The sequence below is a fragment of the Sander vitreus genome, chromosome 1, assembly GCF_031162955.1.
Source record: "Sander vitreus isolate 19-12246 chromosome 1, sanVit1, whole genome shotgun sequence".
Classification (NCBI taxonomy): domain Eukaryota; kingdom Metazoa; phylum Chordata; class Actinopteri; order Perciformes; family Percidae; genus Sander; species Sander vitreus.
The window spans coordinates 18,716,801-18,738,142 of record NC_135855.1 but is presented as its reverse complement, the minus strand read 5'-3'; the positions used below and the strand labels follow the sequence as shown (position 1 = coordinate 18,738,142).

Here is a 21,342-nt window from a genome sequence, read left to right as displayed (position 1 = left end):
GGTGTTTGTATGATTAAAGAAATAGATCTTAAATGTGTCAAGAAGAGCTAGATGTCTAACCTCCTAGTCTCATTTAGCCTCAAGAAAACGACATGCCTTTTGTTAAAAAAACGTGGTTGAACTACGTAGGGAGAATGTAGCAGGGCCCTGATAAGTCTTTGGCAGAGGCATTAAAGCAGCCTCTGCGTTCCTTTGAGGGTTTTGCACACCCTCGTGAATTGGTGAATGTGTCAGCTGACCACCCACAAAACATGCACCGTGCACTTTGCAGCGTGCACAGCACATGCTCACATTCTACCTTCACCTATAGAAAGCTAAATGTTCTCCAGGTCGTATAGTACATTTGATATAATTAATTAATTAGCCTTGACATATTTCACTTGTGTGAGTTCCCCGAAGGAGAGTTGAAATATTCCTGGAAGTGCACGTTTCTCGTAAGGTGGCTCTTTACACCCAACCGGCTACAGTTATGTAAGTCTGTAATATCAACATTTAGCTATCAGCAAACATTTCGCATGTAGTTACACGGTGTAAAACTATTACCCTGTGGTTTATATTTGTGTATTTTTTTTTAATGGAGCACAAAACAGTGTATTAGCACTGCCTTGAATAGAGCTCGTGAAAGAAGGGAAGGGGGGTCACGTCACGTGACCAGGTGGCTGCTCGGTGCTACCAGTTCACATGACCAGATATGGCTTATTATTCAGTCGATGTGGCTGTGACAGACATGTAACCGCGCACACTGATAGTTTCTACCAGCAGGACGTGATTTAGGATTACTAAACAACTGTTTCATTTACCTTCAGTCAGCAGAGAAACGTAAACAACAACAGGACGAAGAACGACAGTGACGCCACAGTTTTAGATTACGGTCCGTAAAGTCAAGCCAGTTGGCCGTGTAGACCCACCTGCGCCTGCAGCGGCGACACAACAACGCACAACGCTTCCCCGGGCTTGTATCTCTACAACAGGGACAACAAGAAGAAGACAAAAGGATGAAACTCTCTCACGCTTTGGCCGCGCTCATCATCGCCTGGTTTGCGGTTTTGGGTGAGTGTTTTTGCGGTTTAAAGCTGAAATAAGTAGTCGATTAATCGTATAAAGCGACAGAAGATTAACGGAAACTATTTTGATAAGAGATTAATAAGAAGTTAGATAAGAGTTTAAACTGTGACACCCCCCTCTAATATATATATATATATATATATATATATATATATATATATATATATATATATATATATATATATATGAAGATTAAATCGGCAGGTTAATCGACAATTAAAATAATCGTTCTAGCATGGTGTCTAAATGTAGCTATAGTCATATGTGCACGTACTCGAGTATGAGGTAGGCTATTATTAAAGCAGGTGAGTAGTCTTGAACCATTAACATAAGATGTAGAAACAGGTTATATTCATTAATGGCTTGACTTAATAATATATGAATATAATAAGGGATTTCCTGGGATAGGCCAGTGGAAACTGATATATCCCTCTACATTTGACCAAAAATGCGGATGTTTGACCCGTGGCACTTCAAAGTTTCGCACGGACCTGTCATAGAAAATCCAAAGGGTCATCTGTCCTCAGGTAGTTGTGTCAAAACCAAAACAGGCCTGAGTTACTGGAGATGTCCCTGGACTTTATTCTATTCTAATATAATACCCAGGCTTTGTGAATGTTGTTGACCAGCAGATAGGCCTCTTTATTGTGTCATTTGAGAGCGTCACGTGACCACTATGATGGCTTTGTGTTGCACACAGCCCAGCAGAGGCCTACAATGTTAGTTTATGACCAGTTTAAACGGCCTGAAAACACACACACACACACACACACACACACACAAAATACTGCTGATACAGGAAAACAGGCCAATGCAGTTGTCTAGTAGTTGCAGTATGGTTCTGTTAATACTCTCAAATATATCATTTGATTACTATGCACCACTATTTCCTCACAACACAATCAGAATACTTTTCTCTGTTTTGTTATCCTCTCCATGCCGAATATCTAACGCTGCTACAGTATCTGCAGCTTCATACTTTGTACACACATCCGCTTTTACCTCATGATCAGATTTCAGTGTTGTGTAAACGGTCTGCTGTGTGTTTACAGGGTGAACCGAGAGGTGACATTAGGGTCAAGTTTCAGCAAGGCAGCATGGGAAGGAGTGTGTGATTGACAGAGACTGACACAGGACTAGAAACCTAGTGCTCTTTCCATTAGGATCAATACATTATTTTAATAGGGAAAGCTCAAGATGGAAGGGAAGTGAGAAGAATTAGAAAAAGGGAAGAGCATAGTCAGTCGACTGAGTAATAAGTGAGTTATGAAATTACGACCAGTAGTCCTTTATCACTTATATCTGACTGAATAGATAAATAAAACACAATCTAATTTAATAGCATACAATACAGTAAATAGGAATCTGTGCTGTTGGAAAGTTAACCAAAAGCAGTCATACAACAGCCACAAACTACCTAAACTTCTTTGTCGACTATTCTGGGAAATGTGAGGAGTGAAAGCAGTGAAACTCCCATATTGCGTTGTTATAAAAATGGGTAAGAACGTTTGTTTTTAAGGATATGAGTAGTATGTACATGAGTAGCTGACATGAGTTGTCAGTTTCCGGGGCGTGGTGGTTTTAACATCATGCAAGTGTGAAAGTTGCCAGTATGGTCAAGCTAACAAGTATGGCTCCTGCTGACTCTACTGCTCAGGAAAGGTTCAGTTACACATGTTACAAGTAGCTCTACAATACTGTGAAGGAAAAGAGTCCGAGTGGCTGTGGTCTTGGCCTCTCACTTTTAGCTGTCTGCAGACCTCTGCTGGTGGCTTGTGTGAACTGAACTTTATGTTGCATGCAGGGCATGGCATGATGTAACACTGGTTATATTGTTGTTGTTATAATCATCATCACTGCTATCATTTGTACTCATTCTCTAACCTTTATCTAACCAGAAGATCCAGATAATGAATACCTTTTCAATATACCGTAAAAGTGTGTATTCTAATATCAATATAGTACAGTTAGTTTAACTCATCCTCCGATCACATATGTGCATTAATAATTTGTGCTAAGCAACATATCAATATTTATTGTTAATCATTGTGGGATGTTTTTAGTTTTTTATTTTGAGCTATGACGTACACAAATGAACACTCCAGTGTAATTACCATGCCATATATTTGTCCAGAATATGGGAGAAATGTATTTATTTATTTATTATATTTTCATTTTGAGTGAGTTTGTTTTTAAGATGTTTGCTGATTGTATTGTAATGTTTTTTCCATATCTACAGGTTGCATTCAGGCTGTTACTCTTGAGGTGAACGATGGGAACTCCACCTGCATTAAAGCTGAGCTCTCTGCATCGTTCTCCATCACGTACAACACCTCCAGCAGCACGGTATGTACAGCGACAACAATATTTCCGTCTCTGAAAACGTCAATATTGATTGTACCTCCTTGTGAACACCGGTCATATCACTTGTGTTTCCCCAGAGAACAGTGCAGGTCCCTCTGCCTGACTCCACCACGGTGGATACAGGCAGCAGTTCTTGTAGCACAGGCGACAGATCATCATGGCTGGTGGCGGTGTTTGGACCCGGTCACGCACTCGGGCTGAGCTTTTCAACCAATGGAAGTGTGTACAGTGTCACTAACTTGACGCTGCAGTACAACCTCAGTGACACTTCCATCTTCCCTGAGGCTAAAAGCTCTGGTGAGAACAAAAACATGAATCTAATATCAACAGTGTAAGGTGTAAACAGAAGGTACTGTAGGTATAATAGAATAGATCACTAATGTAATATTACAGCACAGAGAGGACCATTAGCACATACTGATATAAAATGAAATGGTACGGTGAATACGGTAGATTGAATTTGGAATAAATGACTCCATGCAGATATTTAGCACTTAGCCACTAGCAACCAAAATTTGACCTTAAGCATGATAGGAGCAGAGGTGGAAAAAGTACTAAAATATTGTACTCAAGTAAAAGTACCAATACTTTGATGAAATATTACTCAAGTACAAGTGAAATTACCTATCTGAAAAAATACTCAAGTAAAAGTAATAAATAGTTCATTTAAAATGTACTTTAAATAAAAGTTACTTAGTTACATAACAAAAACCTGTAAAACGGGGCGGGGGGATTTAGCCAGTGTCCTACATACGTTGTCCTACGGGTTGCTAGTGCTAGACAAAAATTAGCAATGCCACGAAACATGTTGTTTTGCTAATTGGCAATTTGCTATTAGTCATGAAAACTTAGTTTGAAGTACCAATGCACAAATACTTACCAAAACATGCTTCCGCAGATTAGATGTGTAGTTATTGAATGCTGCCGGTTCAGTCACCTTTGGCAGGCACATCTGGCATTGCATGATGATACTATTGGCCCTCTTGAATTTAAATGAAAAACAGACTTTCAAATGTGGCCAAGGATTTTCGTCGTTTTGGGCAGCAGAATTCGATGTTTCAGCTAGCATTTCTACTGAAACAGTCTCTGAACCGTCATCGCTCGCCTGATCCACCTCCATCTCGTTCTCAATCTCCTACAGAAAGACTGGCGCCTGGTAGGCAGCCTAGATGCTGATCATTCGTCACTGTAGTGGTTCCGGGTGCGATTTTTATTTTATTTTTTTTCTTCCTTTCGGTTTTCGTTAGTCGAAGTTTGTTTTCTTTACTCAGTAATGGATGGGATTTGTAATGTAGCGAAATACAATACTTCACTCAAAACGTAATCAAGTACATTTTAAATTACCGAAAACTACTTTAAAAACTACTTGGAAAAATACAAAATACACAACAAAACTACTCAATACAGTAACGTGAGTAAATGTATTTCGTTACTTTCCACCTCTAGATAGGAGCACGACAAAAATGTCTTAGTGTGTATTGTTGAATTTACCGTATGATTTAATAGGTTAAGGTGTGTTGTATCTCAGAAGATCGTTTCTCAGAAATAAAGAAATTAATCAGAACTAAAACACATTTCTAACTTGCTAGTAAATATACAATAAACAACACATGGGCTCATATTCCACAAGTGCCATATTACAGATTTATAACTCATTTGTTGTATGTTTCTATTTGTCCTAGATGTGGTCACTGTGGTGACAGATTCAGTTGGGATCTTGGCGACGATCAATACCACCTACCGCTGCGTGAGCCCCACCACTTTTGGACTTGGTGGAGCAACTGTCATTTTCTCTGATATGAGGCTGGAGGCGTACATGCCAGGAAATGACCTGAGTCCAACAGGTACGACTGGCTGGGTTTCTAGCTTGTTTTGACCTGCTTGTTTATGGTTGATAACATGTTTCTTTATCATTTCTTTTGTCGCAGAAAGCGTATGTATGGCAGATCAGGGCAGCACTACAGCTCCAACTACTACAGCTCCACCTACCACTGCCCGTACTACAACAACCGCAGCTCCAGCACCAACCCCTCCAGGAACACCTGAGCGGGGCACCTACTCTGTAATCAAAAGCAACGGCACCGTATGTCTCCTGGCCCAAATGGGACTGCAGTTCAACGTCTCCTATTTTTCTCTATCTCAGAATAAGGTAAAAGATAGCTTCACAAGCAAGGACAACTCATAGTAAAATAATCGATAGATACGTTTTCAGTCTATTCTGCGTAACAAACTTGAAATAAACAAAGTGTATCTTTGTCTACTTTGCCAGACTATCCAAGAATTAGTCAACCTGACTCCAAATCTGACAAGTGCATCAGGATCATGTGAAGCCAGCAGTGCTTCCTTGGTTTTGACACAGGAGCAGACCACCACGCTCAACTTCACCTTCACTCTGGTAAGATCAACCCTCGTCTTTTGAGAATTTAGCTACATGGTCAGTTTGTTTTTGTTTGTGTGTGTGGTAGGGCTGCGCAATTAATCGCAATTTTATCGAAATCGCAATATGGACTAGTGCAATATCCAAATTGCAGGGTGGAGCAATATTTGTTAAAGGCAAAATATGTGTCAAACCACTTTTAAATTAAGTATTGTGGTGTCGCAGAGATGACCCGGCCTACAAATTGTATCCTACAGACTAAAGAAAAAACCTTTGTTTGGTACAGATCCTCGCAGAAATCACACAATAATCATTTTATTTTTATTTTAATATTTTCAATGAAAATGAGTATCATGATACAAAAATGATCATTTCCTCCAATATCATGAATCATATCGCAATCGCAATATCAATTTAAAATAATTGCAATTTGATATTTTCCTCATATCGTGCAGCCCTAATATGTGGAGATAATTGATTATCCAAACCCATCTTGTCCACAGAACTCCACGAGCAACAAGTACCACCTGAGTGGGATAACTCTGCTTGCCAATTGGTCTGATGCGACTGGTATGTCATTTGTCACAAGCAACGTACTTTTTTTTTTTTTTTTGTCCTGGCTCTGATTAGCTTAATTCAACTATTACTGGTCCATCTCTCTCCACAGCTCCCTTCACAGCCAGTAACACCAGTCTGGACTACCTGCAGAGTACGCTGGGCCGCTCCTACATGTGTAACGCAGAGCAAACTCTGGCTGTGGTGCCAGCCTTCTCTCTCAACACATTCAGACTGCAGGTCCAACCATTTAAAGTCACTACCAACCAGTTTGCTACAGGTACAAGTGCTTTCTTCTATGATCCCTGCTGTTATCCATTTTTTTATCCCATGTTCTCTTCGTCTTCGTCTGACCTTCATGTTAATAGTGATTATTTTGTTTGGTAGGAGTAGGTAGCAAATAGTTTGCCATTTTAGGCAATTTGCATTCTTGGAGAGAGTTTAATGAGATGTCTGTGAAAATATAAGAAATAGTTTTATAATGTAACTTTGCTGGCTGTAGCTTCAAATTTTGAGACTGACATGAGAGTGGTATCAAGCTTCTCATCTAATTCTGGGCAGGAAAGTGAATAAGCACATTTCCCAGTCTAGCATCCGAGGGCGTAACTTTGGGTTCAACATTGGGGGTGTTGAGATCTCCACTTAAATTTTGAACGTCAAACACTTTTTTTTTGAACAATTTGTGCCTTTTCTGCATCAATTTATGGTGCAAATGTCTTTTTATTTATGTAAAGGAAATTATAATAAGAACAGCTTCTTTACCACTGCCATCACTCTGCTGAACTGCGAATAAGTGGGGTCATCCCTACTTTGGCCACTCACCCACTTCTCTACACGTTACATACTTATCATTCCACTATGCATCTTGCACACTACTTTGCAATATTACTTTTTGCACTCTACATCCCACTCCATGTGCACTTGTTTTGATATTATGTCTTATTTGTATTTTTGTATATTATGTTATGTTCCTATATGTACATTGTTGTCTCTATTGTACAGTATGTGTCTATATTACTATTTGTCTATAAATAGAGAGTTAACACCTACCAAAGTCAAATCCCTTGTGTATATAAGTATACTTGGCCAATTTAATGGATTCTGATAATAGTTTTTTTGGGGGGGGTTGCACTGGCCAGTTTGGATTATTGCAGGGGTTGTACGTTACCTTCTCATCTCTTCTTTCTATCTCCAGCGGAGGAGTGTCGGATGGACCAAGACCAGATGCTCATCCCCATCATTGTTGGAGCCGCCCTTGCCGGCCTGGTGCTGATCGTCCTCATTGCATATCTAATAGGCAGGAAGAGGAGCCACGCTGGATACCAGACCATCTAATGGACCCTTCATTTTACTTTAACCGGACAGACTGAACAGTGGAGAGATAAACCCGAGTGTGTGTGTGAGCGAGCGAGCAAGCAATAGACTGTGGACACGAGCAGTAATGAATGAAATAATTGAGTAGTTACTCTGTGGCGAGTGCATGTTTTTGCATATCCTATGTGACCTCATTTATAAAACTGTGCGTAGATTCTATTCTGAAAGATTTCGTGCGCCAAAAAGTCCGAATTTTCGTGCGCAAAAACAAAATTCTGATTTCTAACACCTTGCGGCACACACCGGTACACACTCTTCTCGTTATGAATACGGACGTGCGTTACCTTATGCGGTCGTGCACGAGCCTCTCCAAGGTCGTCCCATATTTGTCCTAATAAGGTCCATGTTTATCAATCAATGAATATAGCAGCCTTGTAAAGAAGCCCTTGATGACCAATCATGAAACGGAAAAATGGGGGGGAAAAAAAAACACGATTCAGTGATTGTGAGATCGAGGTGCTCCTAACATCAAAACAACAGTAGAACATCGAAACAAAATCCTGTTTGGAAGCCTTAACCCTTGTGTGGTGTTCATATTTTTGTTACGCAGTCAATGTTCACGGGTCTGGTGGACCCATCACATTATTAGGCTTTTAAATCAATACAGCCATAACAATTTATTTAAAAATACTTAACAGATTTAGCACAATTACCAATGATATAGACATCATTTATGGTTCATATTTGCCATTTACCCCTGTGAGAAAACAAGGAAATTCAATTATAAAAAGGTAAAAAAATAGAAACAAGATTTTTGATCATTATTGCTGCTTATTTCTTAGAACTTAATCAGGTGAAAGTGCTTGAAATGTAACAATTTTGTAACTTTGTGTGGGAATAGCAGGTACAGAAAAGACAACATTCCCGCACACAGACACCTACACTCAGACACGCACACACACAGACGCACAACAGGCCCAGTTAGGAGGAGGACACAGTTAAGTTTCATAGCACCATGGTCCAGTAGACCCAAACACCTCATATGTAATAGTTATGTGTAGGGGGGGTGTACCGTGTGCAGTCATTAAAAATAAGTTATTTATGTTCTTCACAGAAAATGAGCCAAGGCCATTGAGTTTGAGTTAGAAAAAAAATAATAAATAGCATCATTTTTCTTTTAGCAAACATTGAAAACGGGACCCACAGACCCGAACACCATACAAGGGTTAAATAGATTTATTTGTTGGATATAAATATCAATTTTTATAAGTCATAGTGTGTGACGGCCTCAATATACTAATTGATTGTTACGAAAACTAAATAATTTAGAGTGTGCTCACATGCAGGCTGTGCGCTATGCATCCAGAGTACTTCATCCATGTGATATTTTGTGTTACCATCAGAGTTCACTAAAACGCAGTCTACAAAACCTTGGGAGCATTACGCACGATCACGCGCGTGGTCAAAAGGTTGCGGAAAAGTGGGCACGTTTTTACACGTGGAAATTCTTTATGAATCCCGACTTTTGCGAGGAATGTTGCGATGGCAAATTTCACCCTGCTTCACGCAACTTTTTCTTGCGTTAACAGGTTTTCTAAATGAGGCCCCTGGATATCTTTATTTTCCTTTCACTTTTTTTCTGTGAGATGATGAGAAGCCAAAGACCTGGTAGTTTCAGATAGTTTGCATCTTGTGTGAAGGACCGAGCCTTCACAAAAGCAAGGATGGCGGCAGTTTGATTTTGCTGTACGCAGCAAGTACACCGTCGGCGGTTTACTCTTGTTCCATTAAGTTCTAAGAATTGGTTGAATTTGCTTGAACTGCTGTTTGTTGTTTTTAGCAATGTTATTTATATTAAAAAAAAAAAATCATTTAATATTCCATGCAATTAAAGAGAGAGAGAGAGTCAAATGTAGGACAAAGAATTTAAGTTACAGTGGCTTGTGTGTGCAAATAAAAACATTTCAAGTTAGGTGGAGTTTTATTCCTGCACATGCTCACCATGAGCATACGATTATCCCATTTGATATTAAAAAAAAGGGAAAGCTTCTCCTTTCCAGTCATATTCCTCCACAGTGTGGACTGTCCCACTGAGGCACAGTTTAATTCAGCTGATTAAACAGTGTGTAGTGGTCCAGCCATACACAGAGTGTGACTCTGCATTGCTTAAATGTATTCAACATTACAAGTGAACAGGTGCATGGATTCATTTTCCAGTGTTGCTTTTCCCGACTCTCTCCTTAAATAAATGTTAATATAAATTGTACTGATTTGATCTTTTATTTTGTTTATAGAGAGCCGCCCTTTCAATTATACTTAGAATCATTTCGTCATAGTGCACTTGAATTAACGGTTGCGATATACTAGGAACTACTACATTTGCTCAAAACCTGAACACAACCAATATGTACAACGATTTTAAATTCTTTAACAAAATATGTTTCTTGTCATGTAATCGGTATAATTCGCATTCGACTTCACAGAAGGTAGTGCCAGCATGGAGTTTTGTCAATCAACCATTTGACGTGAAATGTGGTAGGCCTCCTGGCTGTCCTCACACTGCAACACATTATTTATCTGAGCTGACCTCTGCCAAGCTTTCTCTCTACAGTGTCGCTGACTTTCTGGAGTAAAGTGCATCATTTAACAAAAGAAGAAGAAACTACATTTCAACTGGAATCGTCAGCTCATACAGCACATTGTTAAGAATAGTCTTCTTTCACCGTATATATTTACACTTGGGCAGTATGATAGCCTGAAGGAAAATGTTTAAGACACAAACTCGACAGTATGTACCGTAGAAGTCACTGTGACATTAGTTCAGTAAAAATAAAAAATTTAAAAAAAGGTGCTCATCCTTCGTGGAATGTGTATTAACTTTCGGGATCAGTTGGGCCGAGTTCTTCCGTAATAATGCGAGATCGAAATGTCGCCCGCAGCTTAGTCAAGGTTGCCATGGAGAGACTTCCTGGTTCAGTGAAGATTTTCTAGCAAAAAAAAAAAAAGGTAAGAAACACCAGGATTAGAGGATTAAAGACAGGAAACATCCGTTTGATACCGATTGGTCTTTCCTCTAGTGTCACATGTGATGGAATATCTCCCTTGTCTTTTTACCTGCATGAAAGTGTGGCATTCATCAACAAATGGCCCATGGGTGATCTGCTTGAAGCTTTGGCAGACGTCCGGCAGTGACTGGGCCTGTTGAATCAGAGCCTGGTTGTGGTGGATCAGTGTGAGAGCTACACGGAACAGGATTTTAGAGCCCTCGTAGAACAGGCAATCCCAAATCCGCAAAACTGTCTGCAGAGAAACAACAAAGAAGCTAAATTACACCAACGAACACACGCACGGTGTTGCACAACAGGACGTTTAACAAACATCTAATGCAACTCAGTTAGAAACTCTCCAAAACATCAACAACCAGAAGTTGTATGTTGTTTGAAGAGTTACATCCAAAGCGCCACCAGCTAGTGTAAGTAAATTACTGAAAATGCATGCATACTCTCATCATCATCATCATCATGGGATTGTTAGAATCTTATCACTTGCTGTGTTTCTAGTGCACCGAAAAAGCAATGCTTTTTGCATTGTAAAGACAAAGGAGGGAGAAACAAATGTTTCTTCTTAATCTTCCTTCCCCTTCGTTGCACTTACCAGCTATCTTAAAATTAGAAATTTAAAAAACTTGGGTGCTTTTCTTTCAAGTGCTCATATTATGCTTTTTGGCGTTTTCCCTTTCCTTTATTGTGTTATATATCTTTTTTGTGGTCGTTATAGGTTTACAAAAGTGAAAAAGCCCAAAGTCCACCCCAAAGGGACTTACCATCTCCAACAGAAAACACTGTTCACAAACTGCTCCAAACAGCTCTATTGTAGTCCAGCCTTTACTCCCGTGATGAACGTGCGTCACTTTAACACGTTATAATGCTCGCCTAGCTGCTAGCGTGACTCGCCCTCATACTCAGCTTCTGATTAGCTAGTAGTCCTTACCTAGCTACTGCACATGTGCGACTCCCAACAAAGATGGAATAGAAGTGAGATGCCTCACTCTGTAGATAAAACAGAGAGCTCAACACACAGGGTGAAAAGAGGAGCTGCAGCAATGTGCAGTACAACAAAAATATGGTGTTCTTTGAAAATTAAACCATGTAAACCTATTCTGGTACAACCTCTAAATACAATTATGAACCTGAAAATGAGCATAATATGAGCACTAAGTGGAGAAAAGGAAAAACTTGGACACTGCAGCAGCAACCCTGAATCAATCTTGGGATGGGAAATTAGTGAGAAATCATGTCTGTGTTGCTGCAGTATTCTTAACTCCTACTGCCTGTGTGTGTGGGGGGGGAGTAGCTTCAACATCTGCATGTGTTACGCCCTCCTAGTGAAGCGCCATGTCTGCGCCAACATACATAACAGTCCACGCCCCTCCCTAGGCGAACACAGGGAGTTAGCAACAATAAAGCTTGTTTACATGGTGGGCTGGCCATTCCACATTGAAAGAATAATAAGCATTTTTTCAAATTTTTATCTGAATCCACTAAAAGCAGCGCTGGCATAAAGCATTTAGTACACAGTGTTGTTGAACAGCGTGCTTCGACAGAGCTTTTATTCTTTAAGAAATTAGAAGCACACTTTAACAACAAAACATTAACGTTTTTTATATATATATATATATATATATATATATAGAGAGAGAGAGAGAGAGAGAGAGAGAGAGAGAGAGAGGTCCTGAATGCCAATGACCAGAATTTGTCTCTGACTTTCCATACTGTCTGTTATCAAGCTTAAAACTTTGAATAAAGCAATTTTGACTGGAGGATAAAGAGTATATAAATAAATTGCAGTGACAATGGCAGTACTTCCCACCTGTCCACAATGTGAAACACACACAGATACACTCACCTCTACTGGCAAGACGTCTATGTAGAGACAGATGAACCATCGGGAGACCACCAGGCTCCACATGACATTATGATCCATCATGGTCTGCCAGACTCCTGGGATTTTAACTTTCACCAGTTCCCCTAACACCTCCTGGTCCGTCTTGAGCCCCAGCATCACTGGACTGTAGTAGTCTGTAAAAAAAACACACACACACACACACACACACACACACACACACACACACACACACACACACACACACACACACACACACACACACACACACACACACGTTAGACATTGCTCTTAATTAACTGCAACGAGATATAAACACATCCATTTTCCATTCCCGTTTTAATACAAAAACAGCATAAATGTATTACAGTTTAAATTAATTTATATTGACATTTCCGTGTTTGAGTGAGTGCAAGACACAAATAAAAACGTACTGCAGGTTTTAACCCTTGTGTTGACTTTGGGTCACATTGGCCCGTTTTTAATTTTTGTTTTATATCAGACAAAATGGGACGTAGAAATAAGCGCTGAAAATGTGTAGAAGAAAAATTTTACAATTTAAAACGTTGGAAAAATACAAAAACAAACATGTCGGAAAAAAAAGTTTTTTTCAAGGTTGACGGGAAGACAACACAAGGGTTAAGCCACTGGCAGAAACAGACCATGTGACCTCCTACAGGATTATTCTTAGGTCAGGGTAAAGGGACGGACACACGCACTAGAGTCCGGTTCGGGGCCGAATTCTTCTGTCCGAGCCCGGCCCGCGTCCGACAGGCATTAAGATATGCATGTCCGAGCCCGACACAGTGAAAATGCCTTCTTTTTTTTTGTACGTTTGTTTGTGTGGAAAGCCCGCTTTTATTAAGCAATTCGGAAATGTCAACAGATGAGGCCATCAGCACACACGGGGCAACAAGCGCACGTTAATAAGCTGTTTAATTTAAAAGGTTCAATGTGTTAACCTTTCCTGATTGATTGTTTCCGACCGTGGTCCGAAAACCAGGGGAGACTCGTTACCTCCAGGGCCGACGTTATAACATGAATAACGTTGGGGTTAAAATCCCGTTTCTGGTGAGCAAATGAATGAACTTGGCTTTCAGTCTGGGGTTTATCTCGGACACCGCACACACTGTGTACGAAACATAAACTTATTCCACCAACTCTGCTCCGGTCGCATCTACACGTCTGCTTCCTTTATCTCTCTTCTGCACACTTTACACACGCACGGAGCTCTCTTAAAGGAGCCGCAGCACCATTTTACAACAAATGCCTTGTCGCGCTGATGTGACCCGACCATAATTTCTAAATATCTGTCCGAACCCGGCCCGGCCCGTCGGGCTCGGTTCGGGTATCCATGCCCCCCCCACACACACACACACACACACACACACACACACACACACACACACACACACACGAGACTTTAACAATAGCAAATTAATGAACACACCAGGTAAAATTCTACCGAGTAGTGCTTCCATCAGCCAGAAGGATTTCTCTTCATCTTTTGTGATGATAAGAAGATACCCAGCTATGAAGTTCATCCCCTTAAGACAAAAGAGAGACACACACTTAGGTCACACATGAATCTTTCAGCCCTCTCACGATACAAGGACACATAAAACAAAAAAGTTCAAACTGAAACAGGCTGCTTGAGTGCGATTACACGCGGATGGGTTCTAGTTATACGTCATAAGAGATGCAGCCATATACTGAGACACAAACAGCCTTTCTTTGGACACATACACGTTGTATAATTGTGCAGTGACTAATATCACGTTATTATAACACTCAGATCCTAAATGAGGACCCTGCCTAAGACTGATCACATTCTGCTTTATGATGAATTATGCCCAAATTGAAGGAGCTGATGGAATTTTTGGAATTTCACTGGAATTGTACTAAAGTAACTTTTGCATGTTTTTGTGGCATAATCCTTCACTGCAAATTTCAGTCATACAGGACTACAAACAATAATAAAACAATATGAAATATTTTTATCATTTATAAATATTTATCATAAATCTTTGACATCTTTGCCAAATGTGTAAGAAAAAAGGTGTAGGAATGGTATTATTATATAAATTTAGTTTAGGCTGGATCTATGCAGTAATATTACCTGACAGTAGCCCACAACTGGGTTGTGGTAGCCAGTAGCCAGTAGCACATTGTACAGAGCTTTCTGCAGACATGGGTTGGATGTCTTGCGGAACTGGACGTTGTCTGGAAATGTTCTGTTCAAGTCTAAAAGAAAAAAGACCACACAGAAAGTCATGCATGTTCAGTGCTGGTAAAGCTAGGAAAACTCCTTAATGCACGTTTTGTTGTTTGGTGGGATTATTCTCACGCACACGGGCACACGCGCACTTCTGTTAGATTACTTTGTACGGAGACCTGAGTACTACAGGGTAAAGGAATATTTGCCTTGCAATGTCAGAGACAGAGGGCGAAATGATTGTCGGCGTGCTAACTTTCCAGTCCTTGGTCATAATTATTATAAACCACTGTGGAGTGTTTTAGCGTGTATACGCCTTCACACAATTTTTTTTAAAAAATTTTTTTATCTCACTCTCTCACTCTTATATCTCTTTCAACACAGCACTGTTTTCTGTCTAAACGCCCAGTCAATATTTCAATCAGGGAAACATCAACAGGGTAGCTGGTCTGGTTGAAGAACCGTCTCACTTACTCACAAAGCCATGCATATGTCACGCTGAACGCTACAAAAAATATTCTGTAACGTCAAGAGTAAGGGCTCTGAAAACACCAAACTGTCGGGCATCAGTGTGCCCTGTGTGGCTGGCTGTTGGCTGTGGCGTTTGCAGTGTGTCTGGCACTGTTGGCTATGGTCAGCATTAATCAGCAACCGTTCAGCCGAATCAGCCCGCTGACGGCATCAGCCTCGGAGGCAGTCAGAGAGAAAGAATTCTCTGACTGGGTGTTATAATACTCGTTCAGACCACATGCTGACAATGCCATTGCAAAATAAAATTTTACAGGCAATAATGACACTTTTAATTAAATTCACATTGTCGTAAAGATAATTGGCTAATTTGGTTTGTTCATGATGATCTTTGGATTACAAACTGTTATATCCCCTGATCAGGGGTCAGATAGAGGCTTTTAAAGATTATTTTTCATCATTTTCAGCCTTTATTTCGATAGGACAGCAGAAGACATGAAAGGGGAGAGAGAGGGGGGAATGACATGCAGCAAAGGGCCGCAGGTCGGGGTCGAACCCGGCCCGCTGCGTCGAGGAGTAAACCTCTATATGTGGGCGCCCGCTCTACCAGCCGAGCTATCCGGGCGCCCCAAGTGCAACTTCTAACAGAAGGCGTGCGGCAATACACTGCGATTCTTTGCTAGGGCTGGTTCTTCGGGGTATGCTAATTGGTTTTTAAAGCGCTTAGGTGCAAATGACGTCATACGCTCATTTGCATATTAGTGAATTGTTCATCGCAGAATTAATTGCGTGAAGTGTAGCTGTATTCGGTCGTAGCGAGGGAGATATCACTGAAATGAGAATAGCTGGCCCACCTTAAATGTCAGCTCTATTTAAGTAAGTAAGTGCAGCTGCCGCTGTGTGCGCAACCTGGACGGTGTGTGTGGCTGGAACACTGTTTGTGCCACTGTGTACGCTAACCATCATGCGGTGGGCAGAAGACAACGAGCGGACACCGAACCAGTGTGTCAGCTCGTCACCCAGATGCTCTCCACATAGTTTTTACATTAATACACTTTGGCAATGCGCCAAAACGCGTAGGCACTGCGCCTAAGCCGTATAATGGCAGGGGAAACCCTATTCTTTGATTGCTGTGTGTCAGGGCTTTTAAGGAGGTCTGAGTGAGTATATGGATGAAGGAGAAGCCTTTGACAGCCCGACCTGTGCAGATGGTCTCCACCAGTTTGGGGTCGTGCTCGGCTCGGAGCAGGGACTGGTAGTATCCTGGGTTCCTCTCTAGCTGGTCTTGGGCCCCACTGGCTGCCATCCAGATCAGAGCCCGGTGCTCATTGGGAATCCCCTTACGTACATAACGCTTTACTGAAGGAGAGGAAGAGCATTTGAGTTTAGTTCAGCTTCATTGCATATACGCTCATTCTGCCGAGGACACTGGCGTGTTCAGTTTTCACACTCACGTTTCACGTTCTTCTGCACCTTGCGTCTGCCCTTGAGTAGTTTGGACCACTTGATGGATCGTCGGGTGAGCACAACTAGATACTCAGACATGAGCTCCTCGTAGGACTCGTAATCAAAGTCCTTTGAGCGCTCAAAGCCATACGGATCCACGCTGAGCCAAAAAAAGTTAACGTTAGAAACAATTAACTTAAAAAAAACACATATAAATGATTAAATATTGTTTTAATACATTTCAAAAATGTGTTTTATATTTTACTAGGTGACATAAACTTAATGTTAAAAAAAACAGCATATTTTGTAAAAAACAGTTATTGTCATTAATTAGTCCAGTATAATATAACTGCTAGAGCCTTGTCATGCCCCCTTACTTAGCACCTAATTCGGGGCTAACTAGATTGGATAAAGCCTTTACAGCACAAAAGCGACTTTGAGTCCTTGAAAAGCTCTATACAAATTCAGTTTGTTATTATTATTATTATTATTAATAATAATAATAATAATAATGGAAAGTCTAATGGTTCCATTTTATAAACGTAATCTTTTATATACATATAACCAGTATAACTGTAGATCTATATCATGTGTATCTACATTACATAGATCTACCAGCTGGTTCTACATGAAACAGTTGTGGGTGTAGGTTGCTCAACCTAATGTTTTAGGAAACATGATAACCTTCCTGCAACTTAACACTTTCACAAGAGTATGTCATCCTTGTAGAAGAAATGCACCTAGAGACCAGCAATGTGGATTGGCTACTGCATTTGTTTCGAACATGTTCAAGCACAACAGAACTTATCCCTTCACTACTGTATACTACACACATTCCAGGTTCCAACTTATGTGGCTCTGTAATTACTGGGTGGAAATAAAGGTATCATTATGCAAGCGTTATGTTCCTCATCTGAGAATGACTTTGTTTTCAAAACAAAAGCAAGGGCACACATTCGATGTGGAGTGTGTGAACGTGGCTCCTGATTTCAGGTGTTTGGGTTATCGCTGTTTGTTTGAACTGTGCAAAAGCTCACCTTCTCTTAAAAAAAAAAAAAAAGTATTTAACATATACTGCAGAGATGAGTGTGGATTGTAAACATGTACAACAAAGCCAAAAAGCCTTAGCCTCTGTTTACGTGTAGACAGAATAAACTGCACTATTTCAAGTGCAGTTCCACGCAAGTGCCATAAACGCACTCTGCTGCCAGTTTATTGGGTACACCTAGATATAACTAAGGCAGTCAAATGCAAAAGCTCTGCAATAAAGCTTACCTTTATAAAAGGTCATAATCAGTTTTGTTGCAGCTGTTTTAGAGAGCCATTGATTTAACTTAATGGTCATTTCGGAGGCTGCAGTTATTAATATTTAGTCTAGCCTCATTGATATAAAATGGAGTGTAGAAAATATTAAAAAAACACCTCTAAAGTTCCAGCCACAACTACAACCAGCCACTAAAATGACCATAAAGTTGAATCAACACCTCTCCAAAACACTTTCAACAAAAGGTGACCATATTCATCTTCTTGGAGGTAGGATTTATTATGAGGCTGTTGTAACACTGCATTAATTTGAGCTAGGTGTACCAAATAACCTGGCAACTGTGTATAGATCGTTTTCTTTAAAGCTGTAATCTCTGGAAAAAAAATGCTGTACCGTTTTTCTCCATTGAAAAAAATGGAACTGTGCACACAATTCTGAAAACTTGAAGCTCATGTATCAACCATAGATATAAAACAACCTCCAGACCATAGACATAAATAGAATGAATATCATTCTGTGCTCCAGACTGCTAAATTCTCAGCATAATTCCATTGTTTTCACTCAAATACATTCTAAATCAACCAAGACGGCAATCTTAAGGACTGCCATCTTAATGTACAAACATTATAATTATATTTGTACATTTTGAACAAGTTTTATCTGATACGACAAACTGTCCAATTTCTAATGAGATAGGCTAAACAAAACTGTATATAACGTTAAACATCAACAGGCCACTGCACAACTCCAACAGAAAGTAACCTTATATTAACAGTTAGCTAATGTAAATCAGATTAACGTTAGTCAACTGCATTGCTACTTCTCTTAATACATCTATGCTAATTATCAGGTAGGTTATCAACCTCCCAAAATCGATAACATATTGTTTTGAACGTTTAGCAGGCTATATTCTGGCTAGTTAACCGTTAAAGCCCATTACGTGTGCTAACGTTACCTGTCCACTCTGTCTTTGGCTCTACCGTCAACCGGGGAGAGGGTCCGATCGGTCGCCTTGTTCTTCTTCTCCATTGCCTCTTCTGCTCCAGTGATAGCCTGAGAATCTGTGTGCTAGAGTCTCACCATTTATCCGCCGTGTTGTTTTTCTCCAAAAAAAGGCCAAAACAAGTTTACAACTAACATGAATGTCGACGTCACAGTTGAGGTAAGTTACCGTTAACGTTCACTTTGAACTTTTCTCCATGTTTGCGTGAGGAGAGTCGGGACGGAGAGACGCTGCTTTTTCTTGAGCTTAACATGCTATTCTCGAAAGGGGAAAGCCGCGAAACGCATTCTTACGCTGTTCACGAAACCAAGTACTTTTTTTAGTTCGATTCTTTCAATATTTTATGGATACGCCGATGTTCACGCCGCGTGGAGAGAGCGGACTTTGCATTGAGTTTAATCGCCATCCACATGCACCTGCTGCTTGCTCCTCTGAGTGTTAACGTTAACTAAACAAGCTATAATAACAGTTACACGAATGCAACCCAATGTAATCCAAATACAAGTCACTTCCACTCCTCTTGTCCGGACCAACTACTACTCAATGGAAGATTTTGGACTCGTGACGTTTGTCCCAGGACTCACGCCAATCAGACCTAATGCTGCTTTCGAGGGATTCCCGGAACATCCCACTTCAGAGCTCTAATGGGAACGCTAAATGTTACCTATGGTGCATTCAAGGCGCTTTGGATAGAAGAAAAGGTCAGAGGTGTGCATCAGGTTGTCCATTGAGGTTTTAAGTAATTCAGTGTTGGCTTTGCTCATAATGTCTCTGCTGTTATATCTCTTTCAGCATGTACTAGTAACAACTGGTAACCAGTGTTGAAGCTGGTAAAAATAAGAAAATCCTGACATGACTGTTTATTCAGGAAGCAATAGGCATTTCATTTCATTTCACATTTTGCAACAAAAAACTGCTATATAACATATCACGTAAATATAACGTAAATAACTACTGACACAAACACAGCCTACAACATAACCGTCACATCGGCAACTCCCTGATTAAAAATTCCTAGGGTCCTCCCATTTCCACTAAACGGATAGTAGCCTATGTCCGATAACACGTAAAGGCAGCAAACATGCAAGCTAGCTGCGCCCTCTCCAGTGCAGCCACGTAGCACAGGTAAATGCATATGCAGCCATCTGTTCACCTGAGCCTTTGCTGGGCAGCGTTGCTCCAGTAAAATATACCGACTCAAACTAATCTGCTGCATGGGTGATTCAGAGCTCCCACAGTGAAGAAAAACACATATTTATTTATTAAGGCCTTGTGTTTAAGAAAATAAATTGATGAACTCTAAATAAACATCAGTCTAACCTGTCTCTTTTTGTCCCACCATCAGCACAGCTTCACGTAGGGAAACATTTGACACATACTTAAGATCAAGTCACCAGATTTCTATTTGATTATGTGCTAATGAGAGAATCTGGAGCAGAGCCTCAAGACAAGACAGTGTCCCAGCGCTGTCATCCACTTCCAGGAAGGACTGTCGGAAAGTGACACTAAGGTTGTCCTGGTAGGTTTTTGGTGGCTGTCTTTAAACACTTCTTAGTAGCTTCTAATTTAGAAAAGGGAAAGTCATGTGGGGATAAAAATGTGTTAGTTTAACTTGCACTCACAAGAGGTCAAGTAAAGGACACTGTTCAGTGTTTGATGTGACACTTTTTGGATTTTTTCATATCCTAAATAATTCAGTGTGTGGGTGTGTATTTGACTAGGTTGTATGTTGTTTTAACCACTGTTAACAGAATGCGAGTATACAGAAATTCACCAAAGTTGTAGAAAGTCATGCTTAACTCTGCCTAAATTAAATTACTTAAAATTGGATTTAAGCATTTCTGCCCTATATACACACATAGACACTTAGTAGACTCAGTAATAGTCCTCGTCTCCACTGCTGCCTATCAGGATAAGGCTTGGGATGGACAGATGATGGGTCATGTAGGCTTCGATCTCTTATCCTCTTGTGAAAATACCGGATTAAGTCCAAATGCAGACTCATGTTTTAGCAGTAGTGTAATCCTGATGGTGGGGGGGGGGGGGGGGGGGGGGGATGTGTGAACAGGATGAGCTTCTTCCAACCAATGACATGCTTGGCACTGCTGTGTGCAATCATTCATCTTTTCTAGGCAATCGTCACTTTGTCCTCTTTAGATTTGACTGAAGAACATGAATAAAGCCTTGTGACCATGTATTTGGCCAGTTCCCCACAAAATAATCAATATACACAGCAGCTGTGACAATTCCACTGTGACAATAAGGAATAAATGAGTCAGCATTAATAGCATGCTGTTAAAGTGTTGAGAAGTTTATTTAAAAAAAGAATATTGTGCTGTATCTTGATCGTTATAGAGAAAGAGAAGAGG

The 21,342-nt window shown here is 40.4% G+C and overlaps 2 protein-coding genes across 3 annotated transcripts; one reads left to right on the top strand and one right to left on the bottom strand.

The window, feature by feature from the left end:
- The first annotated feature begins 278 nt into the window (after nucleotides 1–278).
- On the top strand, nucleotides 279–9,941 carry lamp1a (lysosomal associated membrane protein 1a). 2 transcript variants are annotated; one of them, XM_078246788.1, is made up of 10 exons: nucleotides 279–471; nucleotides 807–1,050; nucleotides 3,305–3,411; nucleotides 3,507–3,726; nucleotides 5,112–5,273; nucleotides 5,358–5,578; nucleotides 5,699–5,824; nucleotides 6,310–6,376; nucleotides 6,474–6,641; nucleotides 7,557–9,941. In XM_078246788.1, exons 2-10 carry the CDS (start codon nucleotides 996–998, stop codon nucleotides 7,694–7,696), a joined length of 1,266 nt encoding a protein of 421 aa, XP_078102914.1. In that variant the 5' UTR covers nucleotides 279–471; nucleotides 807–995; the 3' UTR covers nucleotides 7,697–9,941. The 2 variants fall into 2 exon arrangements, with proteins under 2 accessions (XP_078102914.1, XP_078102905.1); XM_078246779.1 differs by lacking the exon at nucleotides 279–471 and having other exon boundaries at nucleotides 668–1,050.
- Nucleotides 9,638–19,590, bottom strand: grtp1a (growth hormone regulated TBC protein 1a). Its single transcript, XM_078246800.1, has 8 exons — nucleotides 18,926–19,590; nucleotides 16,715–16,866; nucleotides 16,461–16,619; nucleotides 14,697–14,821; nucleotides 14,028–14,124; nucleotides 12,581–12,753; nucleotides 10,790–10,975; nucleotides 9,638–10,662 (listed from the first exon to the last, which is right to left on the bottom strand). Exons 1-8 carry the CDS (start codon nucleotides 18,997–18,999, stop codon nucleotides 10,549–10,551), a joined length of 1,080 nt encoding a protein of 359 aa, XP_078102926.1. The 5' UTR covers nucleotides 19,000–19,590; the 3' UTR covers nucleotides 9,638–10,548.
- Nucleotides 19,591–21,342: the final 1,752 nt, after the last annotated feature.

Coding starts and splice junctions, on each gene's coding strand:
- grtp1a (XM_078246800.1), bottom strand. CDS start 18,999: ATGGAGAAGAAGAACAAGGCGACCGATCGGACCCTCTCCCCGGTTGAC. Junction 16,620..16,714: donor GGTGCAGAAGAACGTGAAAC/GTGAGTGTGAAA, acceptor CCTCTCCTTCAG/TAAAGCGTTATGTACGTAAG. Junction 12,754..14,027: donor ACTCGGTAGAATTTTACCTG/GTGTGTTCATTA, acceptor TTTTTTTTACAG/ACTACTACAGTCCAGTGATG.
- lamp1a (XM_078246788.1), top strand. CDS start 996: ATGAAACTCTCTCACGCTTTGGCCGCGCTCATCATCGCCTGGTTTGCG. Junction 1,051..3,304: donor CGCCTGGTTTGCGGTTTTGG/GTGAGTGTTTTT, acceptor CCATATCTACAG/GTTGCATTCAGGCTGTTACT. Junction 3,727..5,111: donor CCCTGAGGCTAAAAGCTCTG/GTGAGAACAAAA, acceptor TATTTGTCCTAG/ATGTGGTCACTGTGGTGACA.